The 27188-nt window shown below is 37.1% G+C and overlaps 1 protein-coding gene across 6 annotated transcripts in view; it reads left to right on the top strand.

Moving 5' to 3' along the window:
• Nucleotides 1-27188, top strand: part of KAT6B (lysine acetyltransferase 6B) — a gene marked incomplete at both ends in the record, with an annotated part of 82964 nt that overhangs the window by 34509 nt on the left and 21267 nt on the right. Inside the window, 9 exons of one of the 6 annotated variants that reach the window (XM_079536232.1) lie at nucleotides 6616-6724; nucleotides 11874-11989; nucleotides 12139-12220; nucleotides 13139-13271; nucleotides 16652-16707; nucleotides 18467-18588; nucleotides 20206-20321; nucleotides 22307-22448; nucleotides 25466-25627. In XM_079536232.1, coding sequence (XP_079392358.1) covers nucleotides 6616-6724; nucleotides 11874-11989; nucleotides 12139-12220; nucleotides 13139-13271; nucleotides 16652-16707; nucleotides 18467-18588; nucleotides 20206-20321; nucleotides 22307-22448; nucleotides 25466-25627 — 1038 coding nt within the window. Of the gene's footprint in view, nucleotides 1-6615; nucleotides 6725-11873; nucleotides 11990-12138; nucleotides 12221-13138; nucleotides 13272-16651; nucleotides 17584-18466; nucleotides 18589-20205; nucleotides 20322-22306; nucleotides 22449-25465; nucleotides 25628-27188 lie in introns of all 6 variants that reach the window. The other 5 variants (XM_079536231.1, XM_079536230.1, XM_079536233.1 and 2 more) reach the window with 5 other exon arrangements.

The raw sequence follows: 27188 nt of genomic DNA, 5'->3' as shown, positions 1-27188 counted from the left end.
ATAGATCAATGTTTTAAGGCTCTAATGTATCCTTTTTGTGGCAGATAGGGAGTGCACAAGGAATAATGGAAATGTACGTTGCTCTTAAGGAATCTAGATTGGATTTAAAGGATTGAGTTTTTTGGGGGTGTGAAGAGCTAAATCTCTTCTAACTTTGAAGGAAGAACTTAAGCTGCATAAAAAGATATCACCTGGAATATGGCCCAGTGCTTTGACTAATGACGGCTATGTAAGGTGTAATGCAACTGTGTAGTCTGCATGGCTGGATTAGCAGCAGTGATTTTGCTGTGGGAGTCAATGGACTCCGTCAGAAAGTGCATGTAGGAAAAGAAGTCAGTTGTTGGTATACTTGAAGATATTTTGTGTGTCAAATTAAAGAAGAAAGAAGAAATAAAGCAAAACACAGTAAAGTCTCCCCAGAAAAGCCTGAAAAGCTTTTAGCAAGAAACTGAAGCTGTGCAAACTGTATAGGTTTTGGATCCGGTTGCTGATTTTGATGTATGCAATTAAGGGAACAGAAAGAATGAAGTTTGGAGTTGGAGAAGGAAAGAAAAAAATAGGTTGTGGAGCATTTCTGATTTTTTTTTTTCTTTCAATTTGTATCTTTAAACTGGTATTTAAATATCCAGTATCTTGTAAGATGAGTCTGAACATACCGAGTTTTTGGATCTGAGTTACTTTTGTCTAGTTTTCTATATGAAGTAATTTATAAGTACATTTTGAATTTCAGTTATTTTGTTATAGGTGCAGAACCCAAGCAAGAAAGACCCCCATGCGAAATAAGTTCTTTTCCATTAATAAGGGAAGAGCCTTCTCTCTGCTGTATTGCTGCTTTAAGTATCTGGGTTCTGTAACTGTTGAAATGATAGCAGGGTATACACGTACCAAAAGTGTTTTTAGATTGCCAACAATAGTCTTCCATGTCTATTAAGCTTGGATTATGGGTTGAAAGCCTTTCCTCTGCAAGCACAGGGGCTTTAAATTGATTCTGTTAAAAATGAAAGTTGAGCCTCTAGAGAACCGGGGCGTTTATCTGTACTTCTAAGCACCTTTCTCCAGGAGGTGTGTCCTGTGGTTTGGGTGTTGGTTTTATAACCAAGTGACTTTCTATATACCAAAAATTTTGTTTCAGTGTATACGTTGTTAACGGAAGATTAATGCAGTTTAGCTTGTATCAAGTTAATTAAGATGACCGGGACTCTGGGAGGAAAAAAAAAAATCAATAATAAAAAATTGTTCATATTTTTCAGAGTGGGAAGGAGCAGGTGAGTGTTGTGTTTTTTTTTACACTCCTGGCTTTAAAAAAGAAAAAAAAAAAAAAAAAAAGGAAAAGAAAAGAAAAGAAAAGAAAAGAAAAGAAAAGAAAAGAAAAGAAAAGAAAAGTTATTATAAGGATAATACACAGAATTGTTAGTTGAAGAACAACAAAGAAGCTATCAGTAACATAGCATGTGTTGTGCACATGTTTTCTATGCATAATTTAATCTCAGGTTTGTAAAGTAACCAGTGTGTTCAAGTAGAGCCTTTGCCTGTTTAAGAGCTGTAGCTTTCTTAGAGGCAAAAGCAGGGATCTGAGAAGTGGGGGAGTGCTTCTCTGCTTGCAGCCACCTGTAGAAGCAGGTCAATTTGTATGTACTTTCAGGAGCTTCCCACATCATTAGGAGTGCTGGCCAGAAGTCAGATTTCCAGTTTTCAAGACGTCATCGTGTTTTCATTAGAAACGTGATGTGAGTGACAGTCTTGTGTGCTCACAATCTTCTTCACCAGTCATATGCCAGTTGCTCCATGTGTGTACATGAACAGAAGATCAGGGACCTGCTTTCAACTCTTGAGTTTTAATATCACTGTTGCAGTTATGTGTCTTCGGTGGTGCAAAGCCAAGAAGACACAAATAGTTTCACACATACATATCCTAATTTCCGTACGTATGTAATAATTGAAAATTATTAAGGAGGGGAGGATGTGAGCAGTGGAAGCACCTGTGTAGTAGGGAAATTAGAGATATAAAGCAGAAGAGAAAATGATTATGTACACTAGAAGTGAAGATGCTCATTTGGAGGGAGAAGCTTCAAACTACAGCTTTTCCTCCATACGTTATGTTGTTTATTGCCATTAATATGTGGTATAAAACTAGTCAAGTTCTTCTGTCTTGCAGCTGCTCTTGAGATGACTTTTTCCTTTTTGCTTTCTGAATGTGTAGGCCCTCCTCTAATGTTTGCACAATGTCTAATGTTTTCACGCTTCTGCAGTGCTAGTAGCCTGTGTGCACGTTTCTACCATCACTTGAGCATGGGTGTGTTTTTACTACATGATGCCTGTATTTATGTGCTACTCTAGAACTAAACATGGGATTTTGTGTGCAGAGGTCGTCAGGAAGTTATTTTAAAAATCAAACTCTCGCATTTCTTGTAATAACTGAAACTGTTTCTGAAACACAGCATGTGTTTGTTTCAGGTACGGAAAGCAACTCGTTTTTCCCCCCCCCTCACAGAATGGATGTAGTAAGAGAATTTGAGCTGAAAGTACTGGTAATACCTTGCCTTGCTTATGATCCAGAGCACCTGCTTCAGTACTTGAGAGTGGAAACGAGTATCTGTGTCTCATTCAGTTTTTGTTTTCCTATACTAATAATGAAGTGTTCAGTGAAGACACTCATAGGAGTTCTTGTCCAAGAACTTCTTTTCTTGAACCCAGGATATGGTAAAAACAAAAACCCAACAACATAACTCCATAAAAAAATGTAGACAGCCCTTGTAGATAGAGATTGAGACAAGACGTGGATCCTTATAAAGGTCACAGCAGTTCCCATTTTCAACAGCCTCTCTCCTGTTAACGTCAAAATCTCTTCTCTGCTGTTTCTATTCATGAGATAATGGAAACCTAAAATTGGGGTATCACGTTGAGGGCTTTCTGAAAAGGTGTTGTGAGATACAGTAGCAAATGTGAGTGAACATCTGAGATTTTTGAATTATTGGTTGAAATTCAATTTCTTAGAAGCGTTTGTGAAACTTTTCAGTTCTCTTAATATGCGTAACATTTAATGAGAGTAGGGCTTACAACCATAATTGTGTGTACACAGATAATGCCTGGCAGTTTTAAGACAATCTGTTTAAATCTTCAGAGTACAATAGCAATGCAAAGAATAATTTCTTTGCTTTCAATGGGATTCTAGCTGTGGGTAATTTTGCATCCTCAATAAGACGACTTTTCAGGACTTAAGATGTGACTTCTGCGGCAGCAGAACATTAGAATGCTGAATGCTTTAAAACTTCCATGGGAATTATAAATGTAGTGAGAAGAACAAACAAGTTCCATCAGTAGAGAAACTAGAATAGGAAAAAAAAAAAAGTTATTTTGGAACAGACTTTTGAAACCAACTATTCTGGCATAAGGTAACTGAAATCCAGCAGAATTTTTAACCAAGGATTAATTGTATACATTCTGAGAAGCGATCAAGCTTTCCCAATGATGGCTGTGATGTATTTTAAAATAATGCCTTGTGAGGACTCTCTGACCTTCATTTGCTCTGTTTTTGGAAGCTTCCTGCCACTTGTGAAGCTCTGGTTGCAAGGCCTCTCAGGCCCCAGGCATTGTCAGCACACTGCCTGGCCTCATCCCTTGTCCTCTTGCCCCTGACACTGCTTTGCAACCTTCTTTCTCCTAAGCCTCCATGAGCTGTGTGTTTACAGATAGCCACTTCTGATGCCAATTAATGTCATGGCCGCCTGTAAGGGTTACCTGACCCATGGGTGTGTGAGGATTGCGACAGCGGGTTTGTGGGATTCTGTAATACCAAGGACGCAAAGGCTTTTGTTTCTTGAGTTTCTTGGTTGCCAAATACTACAGATCAGTGCTGTAAAGCAAGTCTGTACTTATGATTATTTACTTATGCGCGTACCTGTCTGTGTGTTTTGAAGAGTTGTTTTCCCCGCACTGCTCCCAGGACTGGTGGACATGGGCAGGCCTTGCTCTGCGGGAGGGCTGTCCTGGGCCATCAGTATCCCAGATCCCAGTATCATCAGTTTGTTTCACCGTTTTTTTTTTGTTGTTGTTGTTCTGTACCCATCAAGGATATCTTGGGCTCCCAGCTGTGCTTGTCAGGGATGCTCAGGGTTCCCAGTCTAGGCAGTATTCTTCTGTGTCAGTTCTCACACATGGGTTGCTTTATGTCTGCTATGTCATTGAGTAACTGTCCAGGCTAGTTTCTGTAAGAGATGAAATGGAATTAACCTTTATGTTGGCCGACAATTATTTTTTAGTGGATAATGGTACTTGATGGCTATCTTTTAGATGGGAAGCTAAAGATTAGACTTGAAAAAATGATACAGGTATGAGAAGAGTTTCTTTGGATTATATGCTGACTGTTAAAAATTATTTTTTATCCTAATTGAGCCAGTTATGAGACAGAAATAATACTACCAGTGTAATTCTGCTTTAACTATACAAGTTAAAACAACATGAAATGAAGTTTTATGTACTTGCTGCTGGTAGCATGTGTATTCTTTTGTCAGTAGTTTGGAGATCAGACCCAGTAATAATCACAGTTATTAATGTAAATGGCTCCTAAGTATATACTGGAGCCTGTAAGTTTCTTGAAAACCTATGTGTGAAGTGATAGGATTTGCAAGCTCTCTATTATTAGGTTTGATGTGGGAACATCAGTCTCTGTAGCCCTGAACTGCCAACAACCTTTGTCCTTTATTTTACCTTCAGTTCAAAAAGGAGGAAAAAAAAGAGGAGGGGGGGGAGAGGGGGGTAGGGGATTGAAATAGGGAAGTACATGAATGTTGGCTAATGGACGTGTCTCTCCTAGAGCAAAAAGAAAAAAAAATCTTGGAAAGATAAATGAGATTGTGGACCTAGATTTGTTTCATTATATGAATTGTATTTGATGTTTTATAAATAATTTATCAGCGCAAGCATTTCTGAAATGGCAGAAATTCTGTCCTATCAAAGAAAAAGGGAATAGCATGGTTGCCAAAATTAGACTTCTACTAGATTTCAATTAAAAAAAAATATCTTTAAAATTATTTATACTAAATCTCAAGCAGAAATTGAATTTCACAAGACACTGCAAACTGAACAGTTTAATTCGCATACATCCAGACCATTTTTCTATTACTATCATTATTGATATCTGAGTGATTAAACAAATAGCTTATTTTTCATCATTTGTATTTTTTTAGGTCAGTACCATTTTCCAGTAAATACGAGTATGTTAAATCTATAATGATAGAACAGATTGTAGAATTATGATCTCTTACTGGTGAGATTTGTAACTAATTCTCGTTTATCAGTAGATGTATTATTTTAAAGTTACAGCTGAAAAGTGCTATGGTGCTCTCTCATCTATAGAATTAGTGATATTGCCTGATGCTATCTTGCCCCAACTGACAACTTTCAGAAAAAGTCCCTTTCCCCTCTGAGATGATTCTGAAGAATACCCCTCAGAACAACCATTCCGCTCTTCCCAGAACAGCAGCAGTGCACAGATTTGTAGGTCAAGTAGAGCTGGTCTGCCATATTGTAGAAATATTGTGGCATCTACTGGAAAAGAAAACAGCGGAGTTGAAAACAAGGTGTCATCAATTCAATATGTAACACACTGCTGCCCATTTAAACCCAGAAACTATGGATATGTAAAGGAAACTATGCAACTATTTTGACTTCTTCAGTTTTTGGTACCGGCTACTAGAAGTCAATCTGGGAAGGTACTCTTCTTTTACTGTACATGATCTGCTGAAGAAATAGGTGCACCTAGTTGTACTTGTTACAAATCTGTTTACAGATACTCTATGTAGACTCTTTAATATTTGGATGATGCAGGTAACTAGTTTCACAAACACTGAAATTTAATGCAGAAAATGTTTTGAGTTTTAAATCTCTGATAATTTGTCATATACCACCTAAGGAAGATGGGGAAATAAATTTGCAAAGGTTTTTTATTGTTTTTAAGGGAAGAAGTTGTGTGTATTACTTGCAGATATTGGAAGATTTGCATGTTTGTGTTATTCTGGCTGCATGCGATATTTGATGGGACTCATCAGACTGGAAGAAATCAGTGAAACAGGTGTCATCAACCTAAACTGGTGGTTTCAGAGAGGAATGCCAGGAAGTTATCAGTTGGTTGGAAATGTCAGTTTTGAGATGCTTTATTGCATTTTTTTTTCTCCATCTCCCTCTGGAAAGGAACTTTATTCAACTGTAATAAAACCCAATTTGTATCTTAATCTTTTGAGTACTGTTACAGCTGAACAAGCAATTTCTCTGCATTCTAAAGTTTAAATGGTGTGTTTAAGAATGATGTCCTGAACTTCTTCCTGGATTTCTTTCCTTAATACTTGTTTGCACTGAAGAGGTTTATGTGGGTTAGTCTGCAAGGATGTTAATTATGGGTTAACTTTTTTTAAGATGATAAACTTTGTTATTCTCGAGTGAAACGGATGTTCATCTTGGTAATGAGCATGTAGTACATCAAAGTGTCAGTTAAAACCAATTCAAGTTAATGAGAGAGAAAAGGCTGCTGAGAGTGGTTTGTATGTGCTCATAGTTTGAGAAAAAACTATTTTTTGCTTAATAAAGCTAACTATGCCTGTTTGTTTTTTTTAAATCTAGCCCCGTGCTGATCCCATCCCCATATGTAGCTTTTGTTTGGGAACAAAAGAATCAAATCGTGAAAAGAAACCAGAAGAGCTGTTGTCTTGTGCAGACTGTGGCAGCAGTGGTAAGTTGGCTGAATTTACAAATACTATAAATGCGCATATATAAGTCTGTTTTTAAGGTATTAAAATATTTTTTTAACATTTGATTGTCATCTTCTCTTCAAACAGGGATTGAGAGCTAGGACAAAGTATGTAGGAACAGGTGGAAGAAACAGAGGTTTCTCTTTGGCTAAAATTTTATCATATGGATAACAACCAATGAGATGTTTGAGTTTGTAGGCCCACGTGATGAGTAAATTTGTAGGGAAGCCATACTTGCAAAATGCTGGATTTGTTTTATTGTTTGGGATGTACACTTGATCTGAGGGCTCAGTTTTGCACTGTGCCACTAACTGATCATCAGAAATTTTGCCTGCACTGATTTGCAAAATCTAAGAAGCTGAGTAAGCTGCATAGGGAAAAGCTTTTTGCAATACAGCTGAAATACACACCAGCAGTACTGTTCCTGAAAGAGTGTATCTACAGTATCTGACTGTTTGGTGCTCTCTTGTTCCGGTCTGGTGTACATGGTTGTGCATAAAGTGGACTGAGGAACAATTGTATCTGAAAGGTGACAAGTTAGATCAGTTCCCTCGTCCAGTTCAGTGCACAGCCACACAACCTTCTGTGCTAAGATGAAAATGAGAGAGGTGCTTGGGAGGGGAGTCAGTATGATCCTCTGAAGCCATCGCTGCTTTTGAAAAGGCTGGAAATTTTCAGTTTCAATTTCTTAAAATTTAGAGTGTGTACCTATGATGATTTTGTAGGTGGGTAGCTGAAGATGGCCAATCTTTTCGTACTGCTACCAAAGTACTCAAAGTACATAAGTACTCAAGTAAAAACAAAACTGTGGATTAAAAATACAGTTTCAGTCAATCAGATCACAGAATCACAGAATTATAGGGGTTGGAAGGGACCTCCAGAGATCATTGAGTCCAAGCCCCTGCCAAAGCAGGTTCCCTACAGCAGGTCGCACAGGCAGGTCTTGAACATCTCCAGAGAAGGAGACTCCACCACCTCCCTGGGCAGCCTGTTCCAGTGCTCCGTCACCTCACTGTAAAGAAGTTCTTGCGCACATTTGTGCGGAACTTCCTATGCTGCAGTTTCCAGCCGTTTCCCCTTGTCCTGTCTCCACTTGCCACTGAAAACAGTCTGGCCTCGCCACTCTGCCCCCCACACCTTAGTTATTTATAGACCTGGATCGGGTCCCCTCTCAGTCTTCTTTTCTCAAGGCTGAACAGACCCAGTTCACTCAGCCTTTCCTCATAGGAGAGATGCTCCAGGCCCTTCACCATCTTCGTGGCCCTCTGCTGGACTCTTTCCAAGAGATCCTTGTCTTTTTTGTACTGGGGAGCCCAGAACTGGACGCACTTTTCATTGTGTGCTTCTGAATCTGTTACCTGGGAAGACTTGGAGGACTGGCTTTTGGGGGGGGATCTGACAGTGGTAGGACAAGGATTGAAACAAAAAGAAGGGAGATTTAGATTAGATGTTGTGAAGAAATTGTTTACTTAGAAAATTACTTAGAAAAAGGCACTGCAACAGGCTGTCCCTAGAGGTTATAGATGCCTCATCCATGGAGGCATTCAACGCCATGTTGAACGGGACTCTGGGAAGCCTGATCTAGTAAGTAGCAACCCTACCTGTGGCGGGGGGGGTTAGAACACGATAATCTTTAATGGTCCCTCCCACCTAAGCTATTCTATGATTCTGTGACAGATTCCTTCTAACAGAACCAATTTGTTTTCTGGTATATTAAAGCAAATGAATGAGGAAGTGGCTTCACACCAAACCCTACAGACTTATTTAAACCATCTTATATATGGCTTGCAGGATTCCTGCACTTTCAAATCTGTTTTCTAGTATTTATAGATGTAATAGAGATTTGTGGTTGGTTAGACTAGTATGCAGAGTTTACATTGATCAGATGACTTCAGATATCAGTTCCTATTCTGTTATGTAGTAATCCTCTCTAGGTCTAAGAACTGTGGAACTGCGGAAGTCTTGACTTTCATGGATCAGCTTCCATTTGAATTAACACTGATACATTCTCTCTGCCTCATTAAGACTAAATTATCTTTAATTATCTCCTTAGATGCATTACATATAAAGAATGAAATACTGAAACTGCCAATCAGATTGCTGGATGGTTAAACTGTAGCTACTGGTGCCTAACTAAAATAAAACTCAATTTCAGTGCAATATATAAATACCAAAACTTCATTCAAGTGTAGGCTTATTGTAATTGGATTTACAAGTTTACACATCGCGGCATGTTTCAAAGCTTACTGTGTATGAAATTTAAAAGAAACTGTATCATGCACAGCAATCATGTTGGTGTTCAGTTGATCAGAGATTAAATTGCAGTGCCCACTATTGGCATGTCTGCTTTGCCTCAGGTTTTTCGCTTCAGTTGTTTGTTTCATCAGGTAACACTTCTGTATTCTGAATGCAGAAACTATGTGGGTGTATGCACATCCTCTCTAACATCATTTGTATTTTGTGGTATTTGGGAGAATAATACATTTGAGTAGTGAAAATGAAATGCTTGCTATGTCATTCTGCACAGGGTGTTTTCTAAAGGAATAAGATGAGGAATATCATATGAGAAAACAAAAGCAAACATGACTTTTTTTTCCTTTCCTCCCACTGACCTTTGGTTTTGAAAAATCAATAATTTATAAATTGTTACTGTAGTGTACAATCAGTTCTAAAAACAAAGAAATTGTTTATTTCTGTTAAACTGTGTGGTGAGAATAAATGGCAGTGTTTTGTTTTTGTTTTTTTTTCAAACTTTCCTGGAATTTATTCTTGATTGTCCTTTACCAATAGATTATATCACTGCACTTTATTTTCAGAATGTGATATTTTTACACTATTTATCTTTTAAAGTTTAACAAAAAGTAGATTAGCCTTGCATACACGCTGTAAAAAGGGCCAATTTCAGTGCCAACTTCAGATTCTTAAGTGGCTTCTGCATTCCATCATTCATGCCTCGGTTTATTAGAAAATGAAAATAGGACATACTTGAGGATTACCCTGTGTCCTTGTTTGCTGTGTTTTAGCTATGGTGTTTTAAATGAGAAATAAATAGAGGATAGAGAAAGTCTGAATCACCACCAGCAGCCCATTACCTGGAAGAAAGTATTTATCCAGCCTCTGACAACGAGAAGAAAGCATTTTGCATTCATATGACATTAGTGCAGCATTGCATCATAGAATCACGAAATCATCAATGTTGGAAAAGACTTCTGAGAACATCCAATCCAACAGTCCACCTATCACCAATATTTCCCACTAAACCATGCCCCTCAGCACACCTAAACATTTCTTGAACACCTCTAGGGACGGTGACTCCACCACTTCCCTGGGCACTGTTTCCAGCATCTTGCTCTCTTAGGGAAGAAGTACTTCTGAACATCCAACCTGAATCTCCTCTGTTGCAACTTGAGATCATTCTCTCTAGTCTTATTTAGTGATACAGGAGAAGAGGCCAACCCACACTTCACCTAACCTCTCTTCAAGTAATTGTAGAAAGTGATAAGGTCACCCCTGAGCCTCCTCTTCTCCAGACTGAACAATCACAGCTCTCTAAGTCACTCCTTGTAAGACTTGTGCTCCAGACCCCTCACCAGCTTCGTTGCCCTTCTCTGAATGTGCTCCAGGGCCTCACTGTCTTTCTTGTAGTGAGGGGCCCAAAACTGAACACAGTGCTTGAGGTATGACCTCGTCCGAGCTGAGTACAGAGGGATGATCACTTCCCTGCTCTTGCTGCCAATGCTATTTCTGAATACAAGCCAGGATGCTGTTGGCCTTCTTGGCCACCTGAGCCCATTGCTGGCTCATGTTCAGCTGGGCGTTGACCAGTACCCCCAGGTCTGTTTACAGAGTCTTCCGGCCACTATGCCACAAGTCTGTAGCATTGCCTGGGGTTGTTGTGACCAAAGTGCAGGACCCAGCACTTGGTCTTGTTGAACTTCATCCCATTGGCCTTAGCCCAGCAATCCAGCCTGTCCAGATCCTTCTGTAGGGCCTTCCTTGCCCTGGACAAATTGATACTTCCTGCCAGCTTGGTTTCATCTGCAAACTTACTAAGTGTGCTCTCAAACTGTCATCCAGGTTATCAGTAGAGATATTGAACAGAACAGGCCCCAGTACCTGTCCCCAGGGAACACCACTCATGACCAGTCGCCAGCTGGCTGTAACTCCATTTACCTCTGCTCTCTGGGCCCAGCCATTCAGCCAGTTCTTTACTCGGCAAAGAGTGTCTTTCTTACAACCTGATGTCCTCGATTATCTCTGAATGTAACACTGTTAAAAAGTACTTTCTGGGGAAGGTTCATCCTTTCCTTTTTAACAATACTTTTATCTTTTCTGGGTTGAGGGTGCGCTCTGCTGAGATGGTTGAAGACATGAGAAGATGCTGCCTGACATGTTGTATGTGTACAAGTGTCTGGTATCTTGTATTAATTGGAAGAACAGCTAGGCTGCCATGGAAAAGTTAATGATCATACTTAATGAATAAAACATAGTTTCATGTGAAATGGAACTTAAGCTACTCTTTTCTCCCTCCCTCTTCCTCCATGCCTCTCATTTTAAACCTTCTGTGGTAGTAAGGTTTTTGTTATTTGCCTACTTCATTTTTTTTCCCCCTTTTAACTGCTCTAAAATTGTTCTTTATATATGACTAAGTAATAAGCTTGAAGGAAAAAAATGTGCAGATTGAATATTAAATTTTTTTAGAAAGAAGTTAGAATATCTAGAATGAAGTACTAGTTCATTCTTACATGAAGATGTCCTGGTTTTTTTGCACTGCTATGAAAGGAGTGAGTTCAAGTACACAGAAATGTGTTGTTGTTGTTGTTGTTGTTTTTTTCCCAGCACAAATGTCAACTATTAAACATATGATGGAAATAACTTAGTGAAAAGAAAAAAGTGCCTGTAAAGGCTATTTACAGGTGTCAGTTAATGGAGAAATCAACTGTTTCTCTTTTTTTATGGTAGTTTTCTCGTATCTCCTTTCAAGAAATGAGAATAATGTCAAGGTTCTAAAAACCACCAATACTTATTGATGGTTCTGGCTACATTCTGTTAAGCATAAGAATCAATAATTCTTAAATCTTAAGCTTTAATTCCTTGGTTTTTTGTGTGTGTTTTTTTTTTTTTTTTTAGGACATCCATCATGTTTGAAATTCTGTCCCGAGTTAACATCAAATGTGAAGGCCTTAAGATGGCAGTGTATTGAATGCAAGACATGTAGTGCATGTAGGATCCAAGGCAAAAATGCAGTAAGTTTACTGTTCGATGTTACTGACTTGTGTTTACTGTAGCTCTATACATAGCACATGTGCAAATACAAATCACTGTTGTGCAACCTCTAGCAATGCTATATTAAGTCTTTTTTTCCTCTTCCTCTTCCTTCCCCCATCCCCTTCAGGATAACATGCTTTTTTGCGACTCCTGTGATAGAGGGTTCCACATGGAGTGCTGTGACCCACCACTTTCCCGAATGCCAAAAGGTGATAATGAAAATCCTTTCAATGAAAATACTTTCATTCACAGTCTTTTCTCCTATTAAATGACCAAAAGCTCTTGAGCATGCTAATTATTTTTACATTGGTGAACGATGTAATTTCAGTTATGTTAAAGCCAATGCATTATTTTTGAGATTTCTGTGCAGAATAGTAAAGGCTTGTGGTTGGTTTGCCATGAATTGAGTTGTTTGCCTATTTTTGGAAGTGAAGTTTTGTAAAGGCTGTTGAAAGTGTTTGGAGTGTATAGATCAGCACAGAAATCCTTACAATAGGTGAAAGGGCCTCCTGCTTCACATGACTTGTAAAGGTAACTTAAAGTACCTGTGTCTCCAGGATCTCCAGTCTCTAGATTTCTCATACATAGTACCTCTTGTTTCTACTCCCACATCTTTATGGCTTTACTTATTTATGCTAAATTACTCTGACAAGTTTTTCAAGTATTTTTCCACTTAAGTCTTGTAGCATTATTATATGCAACATTAAAAGGCTGACAAATTCAAGTTGTATACTAAAACAAACGTATCTAGATGCAATCTGATATTTCATTTAGCACGCTTTCACCTAGATTGCTTTGTAATGAACATGCAATTTTTTTCCATCTTAATTTTGTTTCAAGAAAGATCTAGCTATACCGTAAGGAAGGGCAGACAAACATTATTCTAAGAATGCTTTTGTGATCTTTTGTGATCCTTCCTATCATTTTTCCCCCTTTCCGTGAATACTTTGCTTTCAAAAATTTCAAGGCAGAAATAGAAAAGTATCACCTTTATTTGTCTAGTTTTCTATTCTGTGTCATGCTTAAAAGAAAATATTATAATTACATATGTGTCATACATCCTGGTAGACATCTCCAGTACAGACTAAATAAACTGTGTACAATTAAATCTTTTTTCCTTTATGTAGGGATGTGGATTTGCCAGGTCTGTAGACCAAAGAAGAAAGGGAGAAAGCTACTTCATGAGAAAGCTGCCCAAATAAGGCGACGATATGCAAAACCTATCGGACGACCGAAAAATAAACTAAAGCAACGAATGTTGTAGGTTTCTCTCAATTGTTTGTTTGTTTTTTTAAAAATTTTACTGTACCTAGAGTTATCTAATTTCAGTTGCAGTTTTTTTTGTGTATGTTTCAAACTGGGGAAAGTAAGTGATGAATGTACTAGTATAGACTTTCTAGCCCAATGGCTAATAAGTTCTCAATTATAGTGGTTATTTTTTCAGCATGTCAGAACACAATGGGGGAAAAAACTTTCTGTGTATTACTTTTCTACATCCCATAATTTTTTTAATAGAATTTGCAACCAGAGCAAGTACAGTTAGGTCTATACAATGATACATGACATAACAACCTTTATACGTAATGTAAAATAATTTATGTTCATACAGAGTTCATACTGAGTGGATAATAGATAGTAAATTATGTAAATCTAACTTCAGGGGATTGTTCTGTTCAAAGGCTTGTTCAAATGAGTGTAGAAATGACTTTATTGTCATAGCTCATCATTGAGCTGTTAATATCAGCTCATAAGATCCATTCCAAAAAGCCCACTAAGTAAACAGTATCGAAGTTCTAATTTCAGAGGGACTCTGGAAAAAATGATTGTTTGAGTTATGTTGTTAAGCTGCCGCTGGTTCCCAAGGAAAGAGGCTGCAGTTCTTTTTACTTATCAGGAATGTGTTTATCTAAGAGAAGAGAATGCTGTAATTCCTGTGGAATCCGTCTTTCCAGGGAACCCTGTAACTGAACTTCTTAAGCCTTGCTTTGGAGAATTTTGAAGTTAAGAAAGCTGAGTTGACTTTACACTCAGTGTTTACAAGGAACAGATTCTTTGTTATCTTTAGTAGCATGTTGCCCTCCATCCCATGTTCTTACCCACATATGCCTTCCTTCTCCTATTTTAGTATCTGTTTCATTGTGTGCTCCTAGCAGCTGAAGGACTTTCTAGCTCTATCTACTCCTCATTCTGTGATATGGCTATGTCCAACCATTTTTCTCTACAGTCTAAACCCGTGTTATTCTTCTGAATTGCATGTTAGCTGCTGTACAACTTTGCATTTCATAAGATGATAACTTGTGCAGCAAATGCATAAAAGTAGAAAATACATGAATACTAGCATCACTAGGGTGCAGCACAGTAGTCAGATTGATGTGGTCAGCATTGCAGCTTGCTATATACCTATTTTCCTATTATCAGGATCTTATTTTGTCTTTTTGACTCACATTTAAAAGTTCAAGATACACTCACTGCTCTAGGGAAGTAGTGCAGGACAAGAAGGAGGAGTGCCACTACATGAAAGTGGAAAATGTAGTAGCAGTGGCTCATGAGAACATGCTTTTAAAGGATGAATGTGGGAGGGAATTTTTTTTTTCTTCCTTCTCTTGACAAAATAACTTCTAGGTATTTGAAAGTTGTTGAAAGTAAGTAATATGCTTTAACACATGACAGTTGCTGTGTTTCTTTGTGTCTGCATCTCCCTCTATTGCTAGCAACACCTTTGTTTTTATCCATTTGTGAATTCAAAAAGCATTTCCCTGATTTTATGCATCCCACAGTAGGTCTAGCAGGGATACAGTAATTCTACTTCCCCTCTTCCCTTATACACCTGAAAGAAAAGTTGGAAAGGTCATGTGGGTTTTATTGCTAACTTTTGATAATGGAGTTTTGAACTGTGACTTTTAACATAAATGTTATGTTTAATGTTGGATGATGATTATGAATGAAAAGATTTTCTTTTTTAGCATGCGAGTTATTTGAGCGTATTAGTTTAGTACTTTGGGAGGGGATTTTATTTTTTTTTTTTTAATAATAAATATTTACCATACTGTGAACACGTTTCTATTACTGCAACATCTAATATATATAAAGTAATTTAACTGGAAAAATAATGGTTAGGAGATAAGAGCAGTAAATCTTAAGGAATCCTGCTTAAAAGAGATAGTAGGATATGGAAGGCAGCAATGTCATAAATAAAAGTGAGTGGTTGCATAAAATGTGGTAAAATTAGCCACTTTTTGTATAATATAAACTAAAGCTTTCCAGTCCTGGAATTACTTTCTGCTTATTGACTGTAGGAAACCTTTCACAGGCATTACTATATAGGATTAACTAAAACCAGGTGTGTGTTAGCCTCTGGCATTGACGGTGATTAGCACATCTGGTAGTGAGAGTAAGTCTTGTTATGGACATAAGCTTGTGGGAGCAAAGGATTCAAAGGACTTAGAAGTTTTTTGGTTTTGTTCCTTCTTAGGAGCTACCCAAACTTAAGGATGTGTGAGTGGAAAAGGGGCTGTTTTTTTAAGTGGTGGGCCCTTGGAGTTCAGCACACCAGATGGTAGCCCTAGGCTGTTCAATCTCTAATTAGAAGTAACCTGTTGGAATTAATTACTTCAGCATCTCAATTAAGAAGGCAAAAATCTGGGGAAGAAAACTTTCCTCTGCAAAATGAGCTAACTTCAAAGAGCAGGATGGAAAGCGGAAATAGAAGCATTTGATGCAGCTATATAGCTTTGTTTGGATTTGCCATTTGGTCATACCTTGTGAATACCTACTTCTCTTACTCCAAATATTTTTAAACTTCCAGTTTCTGTATGCTTACAGTATACTATTCTACAGCATTCTCTTCAATGGTGTTCCTCCATTCCATTGTTAGCAAGCAGTGCTAAACCTGTACTTCTCTCATAAATGTTGGCTTTAAACATGCCCTTTTTCTTCGTAGCATTCACTACTCTTTCTAAACGTCTTCCATGTTAGGCTTGATTCGTTTGTGGTTTTTCTACAAACATGACTTAGTCTTATGGTTTTGCTCTTCTCTCTTTGTGGTAATTTTTTTTCTGCACAAGTTTGTTGTAATGTTCTCTGTAAATAACCTCTATTTTCTTTTATGTCATAGGCAGTACTTTTTAATGCTAGTGTTGACTTATGTTATCAAATGAGGGTAAAAACAGTAGTTTGAAAGTTAAATGCATTGCTAACTAATAGACTTCTATGGTTTAAGCTAATGTTCTGATGGAATTGAATGTTTTAATATGCAGCTTACATTGAACACATGCATCTTTGCGTGTACAAAAAATTCAGTTGTGATGAAGTAATTGCTGTGCTTAGGCATGATGCTTTAACACTTCTTTAAAGATATGTGTTTATTCCATTTGTAAAAAGGAGGTGCAGAGGCTGTATTCTTGAGATCTTACTGTCTCAGTTGCTTCTATTTATATGTACTGTGAACTGCCTCTGAGAGAAAAAAGAAAAAAAAAGTTGGATATTGCAACACAGTGTGATTTTTCCAAAGTGTAAATATCCCTCAACTTCTTACAGATTAAGTACAATTACACAAGTAATATGTATAAATTGTACTACTATTTGGCAGTAGTTGTTATTTCTTAATGCTGATATTTTTTGTTTTCCAAATTTTTACATAGGTCTGTAACCAGTGATGAAGGATCCGTGAATGCATTCACAGGAAGGGGGTCACCTGGTAGGGGTCAAAAGACTAAAGTCTGTACCACACCTTCATCTGGTCATGCTGCATCTGTGAAGGATTCAAGCAGCAGATTGCCTGTTACAGACCCCACTCGGCCTGGTGCCACCACCAAAATCACCACCACCTCCACCTACATATCTGCCTCTACACTTAAAGTTAACAAGAAAACCAAAGGGCTTATTGATGGCCTTACTAAGTTTTTTACCCCATCACCTGATGGTCGCAGATCACGAGGTGAAATAATAGACTTTTCAAAGCACTATCGTCCAAGGAAAAAGGTCTCTCAGAAACAGTCATGCACTTCTCTTGTGTTGGCTACAGGTACCACACAAAAGCTAAAACCTCCACCTTCTTCACTTCTACCCCGAACCCCCATCTCTGGTCAGAGCCCCACTTTGCAAAAATCTAGCACTTCCACTTCTTCTAATTCTCCTCAAAGTTCTTCCAGACAGTCAAGTGCTCCCTCCTTTAGTAGTCTTCCTAGTAATAGTCAGCTAAAGGGACTCTTTGATGGACTCTCTCGTATCTATGCTACTCAGGAACAGTCTCGAAAAAAGGGACATCCAGGCTATGCACAACCCAAGCGTATGCGTTGTAAACCAGAATTATCTTCTACTTCAAAATCTAATAGATGTTTTTATAGAAGGAAAGAGGTTAGAAATAGATTTATTCCTTATGTCTGTTCCTCTGGATGGGGTTTGTCTAGAGGGCTTGCTTTTAAAGCAATTGCTCACCTCAAGAGAACAACTTTACTTAAAAAGCACAGGATTCTAGGCAGATTAAAGTATAAAGTGACCCCTCAGATGGGGACCCCCTCAACAGGGAAGGGGAGCTTGGCAGACGGAAGAATTAAACCTGATCAGGATGATGGTAAGCAAAGGTCAAAGCACCAACCAAACCTGTGTCCCATCCAAAATCAAAATTCCTATTTTGTCTCATAGGTCTTAGCTATTTCTCCTGTTCTTACTTCACTTTCATACAGAAGTGACGAAACTTTGACTAAACCTCCAAAGTATTTTTTCTGACTAATACCACACCACCTTTTTATTATTTTTTGCATCTGTAGTGACATTAGGAGCTCCAAATGCCTTCATAATGTTGCTTATGGCTGTTTAGTACCGCATGAATAGCCACTTTTCATGCTACTTCCTTGTTCTTCATCTGCCCTTTCTCTGGCAGGAGTGCTGTCATTATGATTGTGTGCTGTCAGTGCTTATGATGATGGGCATTTCAATTCATTTCCTTCTGCTCCATTGCTTTTTCATGAGCAATTCCATCCTGTTATGGTCTCCACAACACTTGATCTGTACTGCTGTGAACTACCTTTTTTTATAATTTTGTTTAAGAAAAAATATACTGATAACTTTTGAATGTACATTCGGCTTAGCACTGGTCTCCAACTTTTAAGGGCAACTTTTTCCCTCTTATTTTTATAATTACCTTGTAGAATGTCCTAGAATTTATCAGCTCTAATGACAGAAATTCCTTTTCATGTGATTCAAAATGAATTTAATAGAACTAGGCTGTAAAGGCTTAGATAGGCAAGAAGAAAGGCAAGCGAGTACCAAAAATAGCTCATGCAACAGCAAGCTATGAAACCAGAATGGGGAGAAGCATTCATTTCTGTTATTCAGAATCTCAGATTTAGTTCAATAGCTGTAACTGCTACATCCCTATTTAGGGGCATCACTTCGGTAAGGCATGTTTAATTTTCATGTCTGTGAATAAACTTTTTGCTGGTTTTAAATAACAGATACTGAAATCAAACTAAGCATCAAACAAGAAAATACAGATGTATATCTGGTGGGAAGCAAGGACACGGTTACGCAGGAGGATTTGGACGTATTTAAACAGGCTCGGGAACTTTCCCTAGAGGTAAGACTGTTCAGACTGTTTCATGAAATTATATATATAAATTAAAACCTGATTCACTTTTATATTCATAATTCATCTTAATTGTCAGTGAATTCCTTTTTTACCTGCTATGTCATGCTTGTAAATTGAATTTGGGAGACACTGTATATAGTTGGTCTCCTAGACTGGAGGCAAGGCACTGGAATTGGTCAGTTGAGTACACTTTTGATAGATTTTGAAAGATATCTTTGGGCATTTTGGGTACAGGACTACCACTGATTAAGCTCAGAGATTCGGCATAGCTGAAATCCTGATCTGGACTGAGAAGATTATGGTCAGTGAGAATGTGCTTTGATTTTCCTGTGAAAAGAGTCACAATGAAAAGTGAAATCTGTCCCAGGAAGTGCTGTTTAGTAGAAGGAGAGTGGCCTTACCAACTTTATAACTTTATTTTGACCCACCATTTATCACACTTTGGGTTTAAATAACATAACTGACTTGTAGTAGCAAAAATGCTTGAGCTGAATTGGAGTAAAGCTGTTCGTATCAACTGGTGGTGGTGTTCTTCTCTAAGGTATGTGCTGGTGATTTAAGCTTATTGAGATTGAGCTGGTTTTCTTTACCATGGAATCTGGCCAAGGCTGCTGATTTTTTTAATTTTAATTTTTTTTTGCAAAAGAGTCTTTTAAATGTATTTGTCAGTGAAATGAGCAAGCCTAGTAGGCTAGTAGAGCAAGAAGCTCTTCATAAGTCAATTGTGAGGTGATTTTGCCCTTCAAGCAGCATGTGTTTGTTGAGAACATGAGTCAGAAGGGAGGTGCATGTAATGCTTCAACTGCTGCTTCTTATAAAATTGCATCATAAACCATTCATTACATATAGTGACTTCTAATGGATGTCAATTGTTTTCAGGTTAAAAACAAAAGAACTAGTATTACTGAATGTAGGTCAGTGCAATTAATTTATCATAGACTGAATTCAGAGTGTGTTAGTCAACAAACTTGAACCAAATTTGAAAATTCAGCTTCGTGATTAGTTTGTTTCCATTTGCTCACAGAAATGGTTCCCACTTCTTCCTCATTTCTAGCTTTCAGATTTGATTAAAAGATGTGATATGTTAAGATTTCTAAAATTAAATTACTTATTTTTTCATCTTTATTCTATTTTTGTATTTAGCTGTTGCTTTAGAGTCTTGCTGATCATATTCCAGTCAGCTCAACTTTAGTATGTTACCTGAAATCTGTTTCAGTGTACCATTGATACTGTAAGATCAAGTTCCATGGTCTCCAGAAAGGTTTTGCTGATCCACTCTCCTTTCTTCTTTGTCATGATGACTGTTTAGTTTGAATTAGGATGGTAGAAAAGTCATCTCACTAGGTGCTGCAGGAAAAGGGGATTCAGGCAGTTGTGCCTCTTCTGGGCCATTTATTATCTACTGATTTTGCTTCATGTTTGGCACACTGAAAAGAATTATCATCTCTTATATCTAGCTGTTGGCAAACTTTCATCTCTGTCCGTGTGGGCTGGAAGAATTTAAATAATGTCTGAATATTGTCACACTTTCACTGGGTGAAATTGATAACAAGTTTCTGTTTACTTTCTCTATAACTAGTATTTTGCTTTTGTTGCACCTGACAGAAAATTGGGTGTAAAAACACTGCTGATACAAGTGGGCGATACCCTTCGGTGATAGAGTTTGGAAAATATGAGATCCAGACATGGTACTCTTCACCTTACCCACAGGAATATGCAAGGTAGTGAGTTGTCAAGATTGTCATGTATTACTGTTTTTAATGATATAATTTACTTTCTTACTCTTCTGTAATTGTTTGTAATTTATTTGTATAACTCTTAAGAGCAAATATTCTTTTGTAATTACAAGAGAGGCTAAGAAGTTGCATTGTCTTTTTCTAGTTCTATTCAAGGTTACATTAGAAGTACTGATTTTATTTTCTTCCCAGTTTTGCATAGACTTTAGCTTTGCAACACATATTGGTATTTCTTTTAAAACAATTTGCAACCAGGTATGTCCAGCCTGTAGCCACTTAAAGCAATTACTTTTGTTTGCTATCTAGAAGCTGTTAACTTCCTTTTTGTTCATTTATTTTTTATTTCTTCATTTTTGAGGCCTGTGAAAGTCTGTAAATATTAGATAAATAAGTCAAAGTGTGGCATCAGTGACTGCCTGGCACAGGATGCCTTAGAGTCAGATGAAAGCATGAACTAGTATGTGTGTTTGGTAGATTCCTGTTGATTTTTGCATGTGCTGAAAATACATTTTTTATTAATTCATTGTGGCACATGTGGAAATTTACAGAACTGTGTACTCATCAAGTAGTTTACTGCAGTAGGAAACCAAGCTATCTGCTCTGTTCCAAAAAGCTTTTGCATGAGATTGATGTAAGCTGCCTTTTCTCTTCTTCCTCTCATTCCTTGATGTTGCCCTCTTTCCCTAATGGAAACGAGGGACATATTTTCAATTGATAATACAAAAAACATGGCCTAAAAAAAAGTTTAAAGTACGTTTTTTTGTTCTTATTACCAGTGGTTTTATAGTGTTATTTATTATTTTATCTTTTTTATTTTAGTTCTTCTTTTAATCTCTCAATTTGTATCATGTGGTGTGTGAGATACCTGCTTTGTTAAGTAAATTAATCACAAATAGAGGCATCAAAATGGTTAGTCATTAGCAATAGACAACGATGGGGTAGCATTTGTAGGAGACAGTGTGGTTCTTGGCCGTAAGCACAGTGGAATTACATAATGGAACAAATAGTTCAAACTATTTTTGTGTTGATAAGCTTTCTTAGTATAAACCATGGCTATGATCCCAGGATGTGCTGGTAGCTTCTGAGCAGAGTCTCTGCTCTATTCTAAAACTTTGTAGACTAATTTTTGCAGCAGTCTTCCAGTGCTCTACTTATTTTTTAAACATACGTTTGAAGCCATAAAACTCTCTGTAAGGGGTGGTTTCTAGTATGCAGAACACTTATCAGCATTGTCTAACACTGGTCATGTGACCAGTGCTAACATGTGAGTTAGTTGTTTCTCACCCAAATGAATCCTCTGTGGAAGAATAGTCACCTAGTATGCATTGTCTCATGGAGATGGATGAAAGGGAGACTTTTCATCTATATGTGGATTGTTTGGATAGGCTTCTTTGGTCAACAAAATGATAAGGTAGGCAAGGGATGGGAGAGTAAAATCCTACCACAAGTTGCTATCCCATCTAAATATTAGGAGTAGCGTGGGGACAAAAATAATCTTTAAGATTTTCCCATATCCAAAGTAAGGAAAATCGAAGTGAGGGACATTGCTTTATGTTGTGCTGCGTGTCCCTTCTGTGTTTATTGGAAGGGAAAGGGTGAAACTGGAGACATGACTCCGGTCTGCCTGATGGGAGACTTGATGGAGATCACAGCCAAAACTTCTGTGGAATCTGGGAAAGGGGAAGTAATAGGGATCTGTACAATAAAACAGTTGACCATAGTCCAACTCTGTTGAATCAGTTTTACCGTGGTTGATCTCTCATCTTTCTTTTCTAATAGCTGATGTAAATAGTTAATCATTCCCTGTAATGTGATGTTTTTCTTCTTATTATTTTGTTTACTTAAACTTCTGCAGTATTTGCTTGAGGTACTTTATATTAAAATGGGGAGGGGCTTGTCACTTTGAGGTAACTTTTCTGTGTACAGGATTTCATTATTTTTTATAAAATATCTTTCTAATTTTTATACAGACTACCAAAGCTTTACCTGTGTGAATTCTGTCTTAAATACATGAAAAGTAAAAACATTTTGTTAAGGCATTCAAAGAAGTGTGGCTGGTTTCATCCTCCAGCCAATGAAATCTACAGAAGAAATGACCTGTCAGTGTTTGAGGTAGGTACATCGAAATCTAAATTTCTGAAGTTAACTGATCAGCAGACATTACAGACTGGTTCTAGAGTGGTGGTTGTGGAAACTTCAGCATACTTGAACACTTCCTTGGAGTTTCCTATCACACTGTAAAAACAAGTCTATCTTCCCTGTCCTATTTCACCCTGCCATATTCAGTCATGGCTAATTTTCTTTACTTGTACTTCATGAATTACTCTACCTTTTAAGATGTTTGTGTAGCATGTATTTTAGATGGAAACTGCAGTGGAAGCCATATACTGGATTACCTTTCCATCTCAGCAGAAGTGCCTTTCACCCTTTCATTTCTGGCTATTTGAGCATTTTGATTGTAGAGTACTAAACATAATGTAGATATTTCTGTATGCAGTGATGTTTATTATGTACTGTTCTTGAATTACAAATACTAGCTACTTAAGTTCTTTTGCCTTCCTTCTGGATGTTTGAGAATTAAATGTCCTGGTTGAGTGACAGAGGTTTAGTCCAACATCAGCCACAACAAACTGCCTTTAATTTAGAAATTACAGAATTGAGCTTATGAGTGCATGGTCTTCTATAATCTAAATATTTTACTGGGAGACTTCTACTGTAAATGTATTTGAGTTTTAAGAGTATCCTAGACAACAGGAACCTTGTATATGAGATAGCATGCCTGCAGTTACTAAAGCTACACATTCTCCTCTTGGCTGTTTCTCAGTAATCATTACCAGTGGTGCTAACAGAACAGACTGTCAACAGTGCTCTGACTTCTTTTGAGAGTTTTTCTAAACAGCTGTATATCTGGGTGTGTATGTTATGCTGAATCCTTTTTAATTGCAAGTATTATAGATTCTACTTTAATTTTATGTTTTCATGATGTGTAAATGTCTGTCGTGCTAGGTGATTGCCATTGTCTAATGAAACAATGTGAAATGCAGTTTTGGAATTCTTAACTTAAAAAAAAAAAATCTTAATATTTGTGTAATTAACTTGTTTGGTTTTGTGCTATTAAAGAAAATAGCAATCTGCATCAGGATTGTTTCCTTCCTGAGTTGAGTAATTGTTCAGAGGACTGTAGATGTGCCAGCAGAAAGCTTAAGTTATAACAAGCTTAATTCTTTTTCTATTAAAAACCAGACTTGTTCTGTCAGCTCCAAATAATTAGCCTTTGCTCTGTTAGCAGCTGTTAAGACCTGTGCAGCATACAACCATAGGCAAATTCTGCTTTTCAGGTTTTTTTTCATTAATAAACTACTGGTAAGCTGTGAGTAAAAACTTGTTTAGAACATAATGTAAATACATCTCTCAGGGTGGAGGAAACTGTTCATCTAAAAAACACATGGAAAACAAAGTGCATGTGAAAGAAATGTTCAGACTTTCTTTACTCCCTTTATCCCCTTTCTCAGATTCAGGTCCTTCAATAAACACATATGAAATAGTCTTTCTTATTTTGAAGGTTAGCTTAAATTATTATTCTGAAGAAAATTATTATTCTGTAGAAACTTAATCATCAGCTGATGTCCTTTCTCATAGGTACTTTAGGAACTCTGCACCCATTTTGTATTTGACAGAATGAAGAGTTTGTGGTTCCCTTGTGCTCTGTTTTCTAGAGAGAGATAAATGAGTTTGGCATTTAAGACTTACGTACCTCTGCTAAGAGCATGACTTTGCCAGATTTGAGAGAAGGCTTTGACATAGTTTACTACTATGTTTTAGCCAAGAAACTTTGACAGATGCTTCCTTTTGAAGTTTTGGTTTTGTTTTTCTTCCCATTTGTATTTAAAGCTGATGAACAAGCTGTAGTTGCCTGGAATTTAAAGAGTACTTTTATTTTTTTGTACAAATGTTCTTTCTGAAAAAGATAGCTTATATAATTGTATTTTCAAACTTGTGGCTTACCCACAGATGATTTTTACTTGATGTTCTCCTTTTCAAACTTGCTACTAAGGGTGGAAAAAAAAAGGGGGAAAAAGAAAGAAAACCTTTGGACAATGGAGTGAGTTGTGTGAGAGCTTAATCTAGTTGATAATGTTCTCAAGTGCTATATGCAAGTATATTCTAATGCCTACATTAGTTGTAGTTGTGTATTAAATGTGTTGGCATTTTTTTTTCTTTTTAATTCTGATAACACAAGTATGTTACTGAAGTCACTTTGAAAAATATACAAAAGGTTGAGATTTACTCATTTATAACTAGGTTTCTTACTAGAAACAGAATAAAATGTGGTTCCTTTTTAGTACTGTGTGCATACTGCGTGGCTGGCTCTGTGACTGAAATATAAATAGTGACTTTATCAAAGAACATCAGTACAAGCAAACACTTCCATTAACATTATTTCAAAAAGATTTGCCTTTGAACCTTCCTTTTCAGAGTAACTAATTGATCTAGGAGATCTGTATGTATGTCTAGCTTTTCTATAGCTGTCTGCATCACAGCTTGACTCTTTACACTTATAACATACCTAGACTAATTGTAGTACTTAGTCTCAAATTTTACTTCTCATGCTCAATAGGGTTTTAGTCTAGCATAGAGTTTTTGCCTTGTTTAATTTATCCGAAACATGGCTATGATTGATAACAAATTGGCAGCTCGTTCACTGGCCTAACGCCTAAGCGATTCAACATAATGCACTTCATTGTTTTTTATTGTGTGTGTGTTGGATACCATAGCCTTTTACCAAATCACAGTTCAGTGTAGTTTTCAGTAATACACTTTTGTTTGCCAGTCTTGTTCACTCAGTTCCTGGAAGTAAGTTAAAGAGATAAATCTGACTTAAAAAGTGAAGTAACTTTGTTTAGCAAGGCCAGATCCTGAGATAATACTGATACATGTAAAGTAATCAGGACTAGTTGGAAAATTCTTATTTAACAAGAAGTGGGGACATCTCTCCTGAACCTTTTTTTTTTTTTTTTTTCCTCTTGTAATCTTTTCCATGTTTCCACCTAGCACGAGTGATTCAAGAAGCTATTTTGTCATAACATGTTGATGGCTTTGGAAGTAACTGCCTCTGTCTTGCTTTCTAGGTTGATGGAAACGTGAGCAAAATTTATTGTCAGAACCTTTGTTTGTTAGCTAAGCTCTTTCTGGACCACAAAACCTTGTATTATGATGTTGAACCATTCCTCTTCTATGTTCTTACAAAAAATGATGAGAAAGGATGCCATTTAGTTGGATATTTCTCTAAGGTAAAATATAAACATTTGTATTTTAAAACATTTCTAATTTCTCACTACCTTAATATTGTGTTAACAGCAAAGAAGAAATTGATTCAGAAACTTAAAATCCTCTCTGTAAATCTGAAATGAAATGTGATTGATCTCAAATGTACTAGTACTGTCTTTTCTCAAAGACTGCTGCAAACTGAGAAATTCTATGTACATTCAGCCATGTACATTTTTTTTCAGAATGCGTTGTGATTTGTACTTGTGCAGCTGGAAATTAGATCTATTTTTTCCCCTATCAGATTTGCCATTGCCTACTAAATCTAAGTTCAGAAAATGCTGGATGTTTGGAATTATGTTGATTTCCATGTGTTTTAATGGCTATGCTGCTAGCAGTTCAGCTTGCCTAGTTAAACATGAATGGCCCAGCTGTGTTCATCTTTGTTTCTCTCTTATGTAGACCAATCTAATACAGTTACTTAGCACACAGAACGTAAGAACACAACGCCTAACTTGATTGTGGATATCTTCCTCAGATTGGATGGCTTTTCTTGTGACATCACTTTGAATTTTAAGGGAATATTCGCTGCTATAAACAAAAATAGTACTCCTGTGGCCTCTCTTGACAAATGATAACAAAAATAGTGGTGAAAGATAATTAGATATGCTTGCAACAAGGAAAGCATCTAATTGACAATCTGACTGTAAGAAATTTGATTACTTGGTATATAGTTAAAAATCCGTACTTCTTGTCTCTAGTATCACCACCAGTGTATTATTTACTTTCTTTAGGAATAGATTTGAATTTTTTTTTTTAAGAAGTCTAAAAATGGCATCAGAGTACCTGCATGCCATGTGGTTATCTCTTGGGATGTTTTGCTGTTTTTCAAAATTGCTGATTGAAGTAACAATTTCTAGTGCACTCTCTTATGTTAGCTGTACATTCTTGTGACATCCAAACAAGTCAACTCTGATACTGTAAGATATTTCCTAGTAGGCATAGATATGGCATATGTCCAGATGGATCTCTCCTGATATTTCTTCAAACATTCAGCAAGAATGCATTTTGTTCTCCAGCTCTACCTTTGTAGAGGGTTCACTAGTTCATTTGTTGGTTTTGGTGACTGCAAATGTTTTTGCTACCATAATTCAAGACAAAACTCTGCCATCTTGAATTCCTCTTCAATACTGAAATCATTTGCATGTGCCCCCTCTTCTTCTTAAAGCATGTGTTTGTGTGTGTGTACCTGCTGGGAAAAACAGTGCTGCTTTTCTTCCCTGAGTCCAAATGTATTGGCTGGATGTGTTCTTAGTACTATCAACAGTCTTGAGAGTTTAGGATCCTGAACAGAGTTTATAAGCTTGTTCAGAGAAAATAATACTTTCAGATTCATGTTACCATAGAAAATAAGAAAGCTTCTAAAATAAAGCATTTGTATCTAATTTCACACCTGAAGAAATGTTTGGAAACCAACATTGCTGGAATGTGGTTTTGTCAGTGTGATCACTTATCTGGTGTCGTCTTTTGTGTGGAGGCTGAAATAATAGGTGGTATTTTGAGCTATCTGTGTGCTTGCCCCGATTT

This window comes from Tetrao urogallus, assembly GCF_951394365.1.
Source record: "Tetrao urogallus genome assembly, chromosome: 5".
In the NCBI taxonomy this organism is placed as follows: Eukaryota; Metazoa; Chordata; class Aves; order Galliformes; family Phasianidae; genus Tetrao; species Tetrao urogallus.
Note: the sequence above shows the minus strand (reverse complement) of the source record. Positions and strands in the feature narration are given on the sequence as shown.